General features: G+C 46.1%; 1 protein-coding gene across 3 annotated transcripts in view; it reads left to right on the top strand.

The window, feature by feature from the left end:
- Nucleotides 1-13,472, top strand: part of Cfap43 (cilia and flagella associated protein 43) — an 87,536-nt gene that overhangs the window by 55,345 nt on the left and 18,719 nt on the right. For all 3 annotated transcript variants that reach the window (NM_001432358.1, NM_001432356.1, NM_001432360.1), the window contains 10 exon segments: nt 70-153; nt 1,365-1,442; nt 2,924-3,049; nt 4,101-4,205; nt 5,853-5,969; nt 7,605-7,838; nt 10,541-10,747; nt 12,279-12,368; nt 12,577-12,657; nt 13,312-13,437. In NM_001432358.1, the coding sequence (NP_001419287.1) occupies nt 70-153; nt 1,365-1,442; nt 2,924-3,049; nt 4,101-4,205; nt 5,853-5,969; nt 7,605-7,838; nt 10,541-10,747; nt 12,279-12,368; nt 12,577-12,657; nt 13,312-13,437 (1,248 nt within the window).

The raw sequence follows: 13,472 nt of genomic DNA, 5'->3' as shown, positions 1-13,472 counted from the left end.
GGAAGCGGAGAGAGAGAGAAGGATTTGACAGTTTTTAAGAACTGCCTGTCTCTTTCTATTCTCTCTCAGAAAAAGTTGAGCTTGTACTCATCCCAAGAGGAATTAGCCATCGATCTCAATAAAATTCCCTGGATCCAACGAAAAATGGAAGAGGTATTTATGCTCTTACTATTATTATTAATAATTATAATTATTGTTACTATTATTATTACTAATTCTGTTGAGTCGGGGTTTCTCTGTGTAGCCCTGGTTGTCCTGGTACTTGTTCTGTAGACCAGGCTGGCCTTGAACTCAGGCATTCACCTGCCTCTGCCTCCTGGGCATTGGGATCAAAGGTGTGCACCACACCCCAACCCCACCACCATCTCCGAAGACTGTTTATAAATCGTGAAATGGGTCTGACACTCTGTGACGCGCCAACTGCATCCTGTTCATATGGAAACCCCCGGGGAAGGTTAGGATGTTACTTGAGACACTCCCGGGCAGTGCACTGCAGTGTACACTAAAGTGACTCTCCTAAAAGCAAATTCACGCTGAAGCCAGACCCAGCCTTTTCGATTAAGTCCTACAAGCCTACGCTTAACCTGAAACCCAACAAAAGGATCAGCAAAGCCAAAGCCAAGAAGGGTCCGAGAGACTGCGCTATTGAGATTTGAAGGATATTTGTCTTAGAAGGATGGGTTGGGAGCAGAAGGGCTACCATGGTTAAGGACATTGAGTAGATGAGCAGAGGTCTGGATCCAGTCTCACTCGAGATAGATTAGTTTTGCCTTGTCAGGTTTTCAGCATTTCATTTTTTCTGTACTTTCTTTGAACGCGTTCAATGTTTCCCTTACAAACACTGTTAGAATTAAGCAGAGTGTCATGGGGATACAATTTCATGGTTTGGTTTTTTTTCTACGGCATGCATATTCATGCTTTTTAAACGTGTGTTAGCTCATGTGTAGATGGGTGCTCCCATGTGAAGGCTCAGAGTTGAGCCAGGAAGAACGTCCATCACCCTTCCACCTTAATCACCAGAGCAGGCTCTCTCCATCAAACTCAGAGCTGATTGATATGGTCAGCATTGCTAGCCAGTTTGCGCTGGGAATCCACCTTCTGCAGCCAGGTGGGCTGCCCTTCCCATCCGGCATTTGTGTGTGTTTCTGGGGAATCCACATCCTGCTGCTCACAATTGTGCAGCAAGCCTTTCTTGAGTGAGCCACGCCCCGCTCTCTTGCACCCTCTATATTTTATAGTATAGTCTTTGCAAGCATTCTATTTCAGCCTTAAAGAGGGGCTACCTGTCGGTTGCCCAAAGTTCTCGCTGTCTCTCCCCACCGTCTTCCCTTGCCTTACTAAGTGAGGTGCTTGCCCCCTTTCAGGCCGTCAAAAAGGAGGTGAGGATTTTTACCCCTAGACGAAAGGAGATCAAACGAGGAATCAAGGAGCTCGCTCAAATTGTAAGTACAGTGGTCACATGCATAGTTGCACGCATGTGTTGATATCCCGAGAGTAAATCTGACTCTGCACTCCTCTTTCAAAACAAATGTTTGTGGACGTTTACTCCACTGTTTGAATGCTAAGATCCATTTTCGAGCCTTGGTTGCTTTTCTGTTGTTATGGTAAAATACCCTGAGGAAATCTACTTAAGGGAGGAGGGATATATTTGGAGAAGTCAAGTTGGAAGGTGCTTGGAGCTGCTGGTTACCTCACCCGTGCAGCCAGGAAGATGAGAACGGTGAATGCTTTCTTAGTTTCTCTGTCACTTATATCCACAATGAAGAGAATTCTCCCTAATCCAGGGGCTAGCTAGTTTACTTTTTCTTTCTTTCTCTCTTTTTTCTTTTTGACTCAGAAACCCATGTGTTACTTCAACGAGCTTTATCTGCTTGTTCAGGACCCAAGCCTAGAGGATGGTGGCACCCTCTTTCCCTAAGAATCTTTCCACTTCAAATAACCCCTAACCAACACCATTCTCTATAGCCATTTCCAGAAGCAAAACAATGTTATAGTAAATACTTAATCCCAATCAGGGGTTTGTACCCCACCTTTGATCATTCAGTTCCTAGATAAAAGATATAAAACCTTTATATTTAATGATAAGCCCAGAAAGCACTACAAACTGGGCAGGAATCTACCTTTTAAGCTATTAATGTCTCCTTTCCTATCAGTAACCCTGAGTTCTAAGTTGCTATATTCCTTATGGGCTGCTCTTATTCAGAGTGGCCAGCCTCATGGTTAATTCTCACAGTCATTTCCCACAGCGTCTTCACTTCACTCCTCTCTCATCCTCTCTTCTCCCCTCCCCTCCCCTCCCCTCCCCTACCTCCCCTCCCCTGTGCTCTCCTCTCCTCCCCTCCCCTGTGCTCCCCTCCCCTCCCCTCCCTTCCCTTCTCCTCCCCTCCCCTCCCCTCCCTTCTCTTCTCTTCTCTTCTCTTCTCTTCTCTTCTCTTCTCTTCTTCTCTTCGTGATCTCTTCAGACCCCAAGCCCAGGAACCCAAACCCCACCTACCTCAACTCTGCCCAGCCATAGGCTTTCAGCATCTTTATTCAACCAATCGTTTTTAAACTAAGGAGCAAGGTCACATAGCATCACTTGGTCCACATGAGGACTCTCTCGTCCTTGGGGTCAACCAGACCTTGGAAGCCAGTATTTAGTTTATACAATGCACAGCAACAGACCAAACCTCGACACAAAAAGTTCCCAACCTGTTTGCCAAGAGACTTTCTAGGCGAATCCTGTCTGACACCGTGATAGGTGGTTGCTCCCGGTTTTGTCATTAGATCAGTGAACTTCCAAGTATCAATCCTTAAGACTTCAATGACCACAAACAAGCCTGTGACCAAGTTCTCTATCCCAGTGTATGTTTAGAGAATTGCAGTACCTATTTTATGGTTCAAGTCTTTGCCTGTCACCGTCCTTCCTTATTTCAAAACTCAGATTGCAGCTATGATGGAAGAAAATGAAAAGCTGGACACCATTGCAAAGCTGGATGAGCAGGAGTTTTGCCTGGATGCTGAAGAGCTGGAAAGGCTTCACGATGAATGTGAGGAGGAGGTATCGAAGGTAGGCAAGTGCCTCACTAGAGCCCCTAAGGATGGCACGAAAGAACAAGACAAAGCAAAACAAAACAAACACCCCCATGATGCTGTGAAAGCCTCTTCCCATGGTACTTTCCCAAAGTTCTCATCTTTGGTAGAAACACCAGCCCTGGCTTTAGGGCTCCTGAAGAGAATTACTGACAGCCAGCGGCATAAGCCCAGATAGCTATGAGCAGATTTGGGGGTAGAATATGAACCCCCAGGAGGAGAATTGGCACCTCCCAGTCAGGGGTCTCAATGCTAAAGAGCCCGGGACTATAGTCAGTTGGAGCCATCGGGGTTCCACAATAGAGACAGACACAAAGCCTGGAACTCAAGCAGGCTCTGATGACTGGTACGCCGAGGGCAACTGTATTAGCCCTCTACTCTATGGATCAGAAGGAAAAAGAAAAAGTAAATTGATAAGAAAAATAAATAAATTAAAAGGAAAGTGAAAAGGTTATTCTGAGAGATGATTCTTAGCTAGTTTGGAAATAACAGTGTCAACCAAGTGAAATGCAAGGAAGTTTCTGGAAAGGATCCTAAGGACTAAGGACTGCGGTGGGCCACTTTCATACCATGCGCCTGGGCAGACTCTTAAATAGGGACACTTAATCGCTTATCTACTAAGGGACATCAGCAGACAGAGCCAACGAAGTAACACTAGCCAACTAGTAACACCTTTACCGGCATTAGTATTGACACAGCGATCTTTAAGGCAGAGAATCTTTTTTTTTTTTAAGATTTATTTATTTATTCTATACAGGTACACTGAAGCTATCTTCAGACACACCAGAAGAGGGCATCAGATCTCATTATAGATGGTTGTGCGCCACCATGTGGTTGCTGGGATTTGAACTCAGGACCTCTGGAAGAGCAGTCAGTGCTCTTAACCGCTGAGCCATCTCTCCAGCCCTAAGGCAGAGAATCTTAAGTCTTCACACAAGCTTTAGGGAGCCCTGGCTGATCAGGGGCTGACCATAGTGTTGCTCCTTACGTGGTCATATTTCCACTTTTATCTTTTTCCTTTCTCCAAGATTAGGAAAGATGTGGAGATGCACAACTTAGCCAAGAGCTACTTAACTGAGCTTATCAAGGAAGAGTGCTGGAACTCAATGGCTGTGAAGGGCCGTGCTCTAAAGGTAAGAGACACACAGCCCCGGGCACAGTATTCTAGCTGGTGAGGGTGTTCAGAGAAAGCTTGGTCGTATAACATTTTTAAAAGTAGAGAAAAATCTACTCAGAACAAAACCTTGCTACTCCCTCCACTGAAATCCACCAGGTGCGTCCCCTTCCACCAGGTGTGTCCCCTTCCACCAGGTGTGTCCCCTTCCACCAGGTGTGTCCCCTTCCACCAGGTGCGTCCCCTTCCACCAGGTGCGTCCCCTTCCACCAGGTGTGTCCCCTTCCACCAGGTGTGTCCCCTTCCACCAGGTGTGTCCCCCTTCCACCAGGTGTGTTCCCTTCCACCAGGTGTGTTCCCTTCCACCAGGTGTGTCCCCTTCCACCAGGTGTGTTCCCTTCCACCAGGTGTGTCCCCTTCCACCAGGTGTGTTCCCTTCCACCAGGTGTGTCCCCTTCCACCAGGTGTGTCCCCTTCCACCAGGTGTGTCCCCTTCCACCAGGTGTATCCCCTTCCACCAGGTGTGTTCCCTTCCACCAGGTGTGTCCCCTTCCACCAGGTGTGTTCCCTTCCACCAGGTGTGTTCCCTTCCACCAGGTGTGTCCCCTTCCACCAGGTGTGTTCCCTTCCACCAGGTGTGTCCCCTTCCACCAGGTGTGTTCCCTTCCACCAGGTGTGTTCCCTTCCACCAGGTGTGTTCCCTTTCACCAGGTGTGTTCCCTTCCACCAGGTGTATCCCCCTTCCACCAGGTGTATCCCCCTTCCACCAGGTGTATCCCCTTCCACCAGGTGTATCCCCTTCCACCAAGTGTATCCCCTTCCACCAGGTGTATCCCCTTCCACCAGGTGTGTCCCCTTCCACCAGGTGTGTCCCCTTCCTTCAGTTCATTTCCCTCTGCTCAGCCTCAGGTGCTTTGAAGACTGCATTTCCTAGCACACTTTCCTCTCTCTTCTGTGACGCCCCTGTATCCTCCTCTCAGAGACTTCCATCCCCAAAAGGATCTCCCTCATGTCCCACAGAGATAAAAGGTAGAAGACAAAATACTTGTCACACTTGTGCCTCCACTTACCTTCACGTGTTCTAAATCGCCGTTTTTTAACCTCTTCCTGTAGGGTACACACAGGGCAATCAACTATCAAAGTGTACGCTTACATCCTTCAGTCGCTACTAATAGCACCTTTTCTCTCGTTCAAATGTGCCTCTCCCTACCGATCCCCATTTGGATGACCACATTCACACTCACTGTGCTTTATGTGCTTGGGTAGCAAGAGTGGTACATGTAACGGTGGGCGATTCTTTGTTGTCAGGGCTGTCCTGTGTACTGATGGATGTTTCTCAACTTCTTGGCGTCTGTCTACTAACATCTCCACACTACTGCAGTAGCAATAGAAAAGGTCTTTAGACATCTCTGAAGTAGCTCGGGGAAAAGAGAATGTGGGAGCTATTCTTGAAAACCGTTGCTCTACAAAGAATCCTTTACAACTCCCTGCTTCGGGCAACACTTGCGTTACATCGCTTTATTCTAAAGGTTTCCAGTGTCAATGTCACTCATTGCACGTAACCTTTGGGTTAATTTTGATGAGAGGAAGCATCCCCCTATGCTTCCCCCAAGTTGCTGCAAGTTTAGTAGAAAATTAACTTACTTAATCTTGATTTCCGCCCAAGTGTTTTCATATACCCTATGTGGTTGACAACTTCCCCATGAAGGAGCGCACAGAAGAAGAACTGCTGGAGCTGAGTAAAGTTATACAGCAAAAGAAGACTGAGATAGAGTGTCTTAAGGTACCGCTGTGTGTGTGTGTGTGTGTGTGTGTGTGTGTGTGTGTGTGTGTGTGTGTGCGCGCGCGCGTGTACACATGTATGGTGTAATTTATCAAGGATCCCTATGCTAGCCAGTTTAATATCAACTTGACTCAAGCTAGAGTCATCAGAAAGAAAGGAACCTCAGTTGAAAAAATACTTTGATAAGATCCAGCCATAAGGCATTTTTTAAATTAGTGATTGATAGGAAAAGACCCAGCTCATTGTGGGTGGTGCCATCTCTGGGCTGGTGGCCTAGAGTTGTATAAGAAAGCAGGCTGAGCAAGCCATGAGGAGCAAGCCAGCACTCAGCATCCTCCATGGCCTCTGCATCAGCTCCCGCCTCCAGGTTCCTGCCCTGTTTGAGTTCCTTTCTGACTGCCTTCAGTGATGAACAGTGATGTGGAAGTAATAGCCAAACAAGCCCTTTCCTTCCCAAGTTGCTTTGGCCACGGTGTTTAACCACAGTAATAGAAATCCTGACTAGGACAGTACCCAACATGTGGATTTGTGCCGAGATAAAATTTAATATTAAGTTTGCATGTAATGTATTTGTATTTCTGGCTAATTTATATACTATATCTTAGGATGGTTTGTGTATACTTAGCCCAGGGAGTGGCTCTATTAGGAGGTGTGGCCTTGTTGGAGTAAGAGTGTCACTGTGGGCATGGGCTTTGAGACCCTCAGCCTAGCTACCGGGAAGTCAGTCTTGCCCTAGCAGCCTTCAGATGAAGGCATGGAACTCTCAGCTCCTCCTGCACCATGCCTGCCTGGATGCTGCCATGTTCCTGCCTTGATGATAATGGACTGAACCTCTGAACCTGTAAGCCAGCCCCAATTAAATGTTGTCCTTTATAAGAGTTGCCTTGGTCATGGTGTTTTTCACAGCAGTAAAACCCTAAGACACGTCATAAATATATATTATATCCAAATAATAAAAAATGGAGTCTAAATCCTATATGCTTTTTGACAAAGGAGACAGGGTACTGTTCACATCCCTCTGAGAGGTTGTCTTGATGTGAACATCCCTTCCTTGTCTTCTCTCACATAGGGACCAGGCTTTATGGTCACCGACCAAAAATCAGACTGACTCTGTGTTGATGGAATTCATGGTTTTCTTAAAGCTATCCGGACTATGATTTTTAAACAACAATTTCTGTCAAAGCAATAAAATGTGTCCCTTTGTCATAACTTAGTTTTGGCCAGAACTTTGCCCCCTTCTTTTTCTGAAACATAAAACGAAGGCATACTTAAATCACATTCTCTAATCCCATGTGAACAAGCTCCCTGATAAAATATGAGGAGAAGATATTTGTCCATGCTCGAACGCTATGAGAGATTCAGAATATTTACAAGCAGGTGTCACTCTGGCACAAAAACGTAAATAATATGTACTAGCGAGGGTCACTTCTATTCTTTTGACTTACAGCGAGTCAGTCTCTGAACTTGAATCTCTCTTCTGCGGCCATTTCAGCACGAACCACACTGAGATGAACTGCTGGCAAGATAATTTGACCTCTTAAAATGATTGTTGAAACAGTTAAATCACCTGAAAATTGTCCTTAGTGGAATTCTGATTGCATAATCTCTGTGTCATCTTTTGCTCTATGTTTAAAGCTCCGGAAGGAAATCGTAGAGGCGCAGTCTGCAGCCACTATGGTTAAAAAGCACCACGAAGAGGAGGAGGAGGAAGAGGAAGAGGATGAAGAAAAGGTAGTGAAAAGTACCAGTTTGCCCAATTACCTACTTGGTAGTTTGAGCACTGATTTTGGGGCAGACACGTCTCTGTTGACAAACCAATTGGAACTTCATTCCAGAGAGGAGAAAATCAACCAAATTATATTGCTAAAAGTAAGTGAATTACCTTTTTTATTAAAAACAAAAAGTCTATGTGATTCCCCATGAGGTGCCTTCCAAAGGCTTACATTAAAGCCTAGCAGTAACTGCCCAGTATGGCGGCACACACCTTTAATTCCAGCACTCGGGAGGCAGAGGCAGGCAGATCCCTATGAATTGGAGGCCAGTCTGGTCTGCAGAACAAGTACCATGACAGCCAGGGCTCTGTTACATAGAAACCCTGTCTTAAATAATCCAACCAACCAACCAACAAACAAACCCACTAGCAGTAACCAAGTTATATCTCTATATACCTTGAGAAATACATAGATGACTACCATAGGTTTCTTTTTTATTTTAATATTTATTTTATATATATGAGTACGCGGTAGCTGTCTTCAGACACACCAGAAGGAGATATCAGATCCCATTACAGATGGTTGTGAGCCACCATGTGGTTGCTGGGAATTGAACTCAGGACCTCTGGAAGAGCAGTCAGTGCTCTAACCGCTGAGCTACCCCTCCAGCACTAGCATAGGTTTCTTGTAGACAGAGCTTGTGTGCAAAAGTTACTCCAACCCATCATCAAACTGGGCTTGATGACACCGAGTTTTGTGGTGAATGCTTTCCCTGACTGACACAGTGGACGTTCGGGATAAAACCTTAGTTAGCTCAGAGAAATGCTTTCACCAAAGATGTGTTCATTAGATATCACTGAGGATCTGTAAGGTCAGAAAGTGATTGCTCATCTGTCTGCTTAACTCAGAGAAGTACAATAGCCTCACGATAAGGTATGAAGTCCCCCTGGCCATAAAATACCACTCCTTGATTTCTGCTAAACAAGTCAGTCTCAGAACACTCTGGAAATGGAGAAGGCTCTTGAATATTTTCTAAATCAACAACTAAGATAGTAGGTAGTTTGAAATTCCATTAGCTCTCCCTGTGCTCAGAGGTCCTTCCACCTTGTCTTCAGTTACTTCTTTTTTTGTTTGTTTGTTTTTTTTTTTTGTTTTTTTTTTTTTTGTTTTTTTTTTTCGGAGCTGGGGACTGAACCCAGGGCCTTGCGCTTCCTAGGTAAGCGCTCTACCACTGAGCTAAATCCCCAGCCCCTTTCAGTTACTTCTTGACTTTCCATGTTGCTCAGTGCTTGCTTCTGTAGGCTTAGACTCTTCAAAACCTACTTTAATAAGGGTTCTTAAATGCATTAACCTCCTTTCTAGCCCACCAGCCACCAGAGGTGGTGAAAAGGAAAGGTTAATAGGGCAGAGGGAGGTGTAAACCTGTTTAGAAATAGTTCTTTGGGGCAGTTGGGTTTTTGTTGTTAGGACATCAGCAGTTCAGTTCACATGAATCGGGAGCAGTAGCTTGATTCACTTGCAAACACCATTACTGAATCAGCAAAGGCAGTTCGTTCCAGAAAAAACATCTAGGCTCTGCCAATCAGCCCAATCCTGCCGTAACAGCCAGAATGTCACAAGCAGTTCTTTTGGTATGTTTCTCTCTGTGAGGTCACGACAAACAATGACCAGCGAAGAATGCAAGGCGAACCAATGCCACAGCGTTGTCCACGGTCTGTCGTGTTCTATTAATACCCTTTCCAAACCTCACGTGTTCTCTCAAGCGTCTGCTCCAGCAAAACACCACATGCCCCTTTTCCAGGCAGCTTCCAGAAAAACACCACCTCTCCTAAGACACCTTCCAGGAAACTGTTCAGTTCCATGACACAAGTGAATTTCCAAAGAAACCAGAAATTTCTGCTTAAGCTTCCAATCTTTTCCTCCTCCTCCTCCTCCTCTTCCTCCTCCTCCTCCTCCTCCTCTTCCTCCTCCCCCTCTTCCTCTTCCTCTTCCTCCTCTTCCTCCTTTCCCTCCTCCTCCTCCAATGCTTGGCACCTCTGTTCATTTACACATAGAAGTGTTTTGTCAGTCACCTTTGCTCAGCCTCTGGGCCTCATCTTTGCCATGTTCCTATAAGGAAGCCATTTGAGCCCAAAATACCTTTCTGCTGCTAGGTGTTAAATCATTTCCAGACTACTTTAATGGTTTCTTCTTCAATGGGAGGAATTGATAGACTGCACCATGGTTGTAACATAAACAAGAGTTTGAGTCAGAGTAGTCACTTTTGAGTTGAACCTTTAGCCCTTGAGTTGAGTTAAGGTGACCTACTTGATCCTTCTGCCAGCACAGCTATTGGCTGGCCTAACCAGTTAACTCCAGTTTCCTAACTCTGTAAAGAAGCAGATGGCCCAGTGGGCCTCTCTGTAAGGCTCTCTGAGGCACCATTGCTTCCTCCTTCCACATCTCTTCCATCAAGTTCCCAAGAAAGAAGTGCTGAACCTTGTGCATTGCTTTATAAATATTTTATGCCAGACGTTTAAGAACATGCAAAAAAAAAAAAGTAGAGAGAGGTGTCCAATGAGCTTTTAAGTACCCATCAGTTCTTGCCAGCAGACCTGCATCTTGAATTACAGCTCACATTTTATGAAGGAGACCATTAAGGTGTGAATCTTGCTGCTGCCTTAATTCAAACCTGACTACAAAGCACTGTAGTTTTGTAAACCTAGAAATGACTCACCAGTAAACACCAGTCCGGGAAGATGATTCTGACCTTCCTACATGACAATCCCTGGAATGATCTTAGAGGTGTGTATGGGATTATGTTATGAAAAAGAAAACCCCATAAGATATGATGTTTTCAATAACCTATTGATATTTCAGGATATCATTTACAATATAAAAAAGACTTTCAATAGTGAATTTGATGCTGCCTATAAGCAAAAAGAGATTGAAATTGCACGCGTACAAGAAAAGAATGTTAGGATTGCAGAAATCATTTCAGACCTGGAATTGGAAGAAAAAGTCTGGCAGCCAGTGTTTGAAGACAGCGAGAAGCCAGAAAGAGCCCTTGTTGTGGAAGATGACGAGGTAAAGGCCAGCCGTCTTATCCCTTCCCATCTCATCCCTCGGTCGATCGGGCCAGCGCCGGCTCGCCCCGCCCCCTCTCTCTGTACTATTGGAAGCAGCTGCACGAGGCAGCCCCGAGTTCCACGAAACAGTCAGAGGTGGCCCAGCCTCAACCATAGGGTGGTCTCTTTTATAAATCCCACGGACCCAGGGACGATTGAAACACCAAACCTAGAGGGAGCGGGAACGCAAGGTCGGGCGGTTGTGGGGGTGTCCAGAGGACTGTCTTCAGCGTTAGTTTATGTGTCTGTGCAGTTTAACCTCTTGTGGAAATGCCCATTTTGCACCTCATCTGCTAAAGAGCAAAGCTCTCTTAGTTCCAACTCTAGGTCGCCCAAGAAGCAGCCCCTTGGCCAGAATAGGCACTATAAGTAGAGCCCCAACTGGTCAGTGGAGCTCATGGAGATCCAGTGATCCCCTAGGTCATTTGTCATGCTGTGGGACCCAGGGAAAGGGGGCACTGTACAGTCTCCAGTGCGTCCCACGGAAGCAGTAGGAGATAAAGAGCTGAAGTGCTTAGAAGGAACCATACCATCCTTTTAAAGTTAAAAACACAGAGAAAATACACACACAGGGAGAAAACCCTGGTTGTGTGAAATCAAGTGACTCGGGGAGGGGCAAAAGGTGATCATGGCCAGAAGTAACAATCGTAATCTATGTTAGGTGCCAGGCACCATTCTCAGGGCCCCAGAAAGACCAGAAGGCATCTGTGATTATCAAAGCTTGACCCCCCATTTCACAACTAGAGAGGGTGAGGTGCCAAGAGGTTAAGCATCTTGTGCCCAGTCTCCCAGCTTGTGAGTAAGAGCTAGGACCTGAGCACTGTCCATTGTCACGTCGGGCACTCTGCTGTTAATAAAGATAGTTCTCCTTACTACTGCTGTGAGTCCTGAGTCCTGGAGCAAAGTGACAACTGAGACCTCACTCTGCCACTCTCTGTGGTCCCTGTCACTGCAGACACTTTGGCCATGTTAGTGAGACCCCAGCTCTGCTTGGCTTTAGCTCAAAATCATTCCACACAGGAAGGCTCTGCTCTTCCTAGCCCCTGCCCAGGCTACTCACGCCACTGCCACCACTAGGAATAGCCCACAGGCCTCTCTGGGCTGTTACTTTCACCTCTTTCCCGTCTAGGGGTTCCCTTGCTGCAACCACACATTCTGGTTCATGGTTCCTTAAACACCCTAGGGTTTTAACTCTAAGACCTTCATTTTTTTTTAAGATAAGAGTTAAGAGATACGTCTGTGAACTCCATACCATTCCGTCTCAATCTAAATAAAATCCCCCTTTAGAGGAGACAGTCCTTTAGAGTTAATAGGTAAGCGAGGGTCCATTCTTCCAACGCTCTCGTAGATCCCACAGTAACTACTTGAAAATCTGGAATGTTCCCTTTAATCCTCTTAATACCATTTAACTTTTCCCCAGAATATGGAAGGAAAATTTGGCTTGATTTTTTTTTAAAAGAAACTCAGCAGGAAACGACTTTCTTTTTCAGATTTCACTTCAGAAATACTTTGCTCCTTGGCACAAAACCAAAGCAGAATTGCTCACAGCCTTTGATGCGGAGCGACTGCAACAAGCTCGGGTACGCGGGTTTGCTCAAATAATACCTGAAGCCCCTGCCTCCCTCTGGAGGTCACTGGGGTCTCAGCTGCTGTCCTTCTGTCCTCTCCCCATGCCCCCCCCCCCCGTCACTTGCCAAGTCTCAAATGTAGTCATTCTAATCGCAGGCAGCCGCCTGACATGTTAGCTCTCTGCTTCAAATGCCCTCTCTGATCCCGGTTCTTTTCCAGCTCTCTGATGCAAGGCACAGGGGCCTGATGGACATGATGGGGGGCGTTCTGGAAGTCAAGAAAGAAGACATCCTAAGGATGGTGAGATGTTGTGCCATCTTTGTGGGAGAGAGAATGGGGCAGAAGGCGCTCCTTAAATCCCTTTTGTTCTCTGTGGAACTCAGTTTTAGGAATTCCACAGCCCCATTATTCAGTGACCTTAGAAAGATACAACAGTGGGCCAATGAGAAACTTGCCTGCTGTTATCACATACGCTCACCATTATCAGGAGGGGAGGAAAGGAAGAGGAAGAGGAGGAGGAAAAGGAGGAAAAGAAGAGGAGGAAGAGGAGGAAGGAAGGGGAGGAGGAAGAGGAGGAAAGAAACAAGGAGGAAGAGGAGGAGATAACAACAACGACTAAAGAGGAAATTAGTACAAACAAGCAGGCATAATGATCTTGCTTCACCTACAATTGTTCAGATGCGACGTTCCAGGTCTCTTCCTGAATTTCTAGCTGCAAAGATACCAACGTGCATCCGATTCTGTCACTTCAGCGTCCAGGCAACCCTAACGCCATCACCCCCTCAGAGTCATGGGAACCTAGTTGTAAGACTTTCCCACAGCCTTCGACCAGAGCGTCAGGCTGCTCCCACACAGTTCTGTGTCTTCGCTGCCATCCGAGCTGGGAGGCGTCACTGTACTGCGACATCGTGTGGCTTCTGTGTGCTAGAGCGTGTTCTTCCCTTGTATCTCCAGGTGATCCCTCAGCCTCCTTTCATGAGCAAACCTGATGCTCTGTGGAGCGAAGAGGAAAGGAAGCAATTCAAAGAGTACGAGAAGAAAGTCAAGGAGCTGAATGAAGAGAGAGACAAATACAGAAAGGTAGCAGGACAGACCATTAATAGAACTTCTCTAGA

Source organism: Rattus norvegicus, chromosome 1 (genome assembly GCF_021556685.1).
Source record: "Rattus norvegicus strain SHRSP/BbbUtx chromosome 1, alternate assembly SHRSP_T2T, whole genome shotgun sequence".
Classification (NCBI taxonomy): Eukaryota; Metazoa; Chordata; class Mammalia; order Rodentia; family Muridae; genus Rattus; species Rattus norvegicus.
This window is presented reverse-complemented; position numbering and strand designations above follow the sequence as displayed.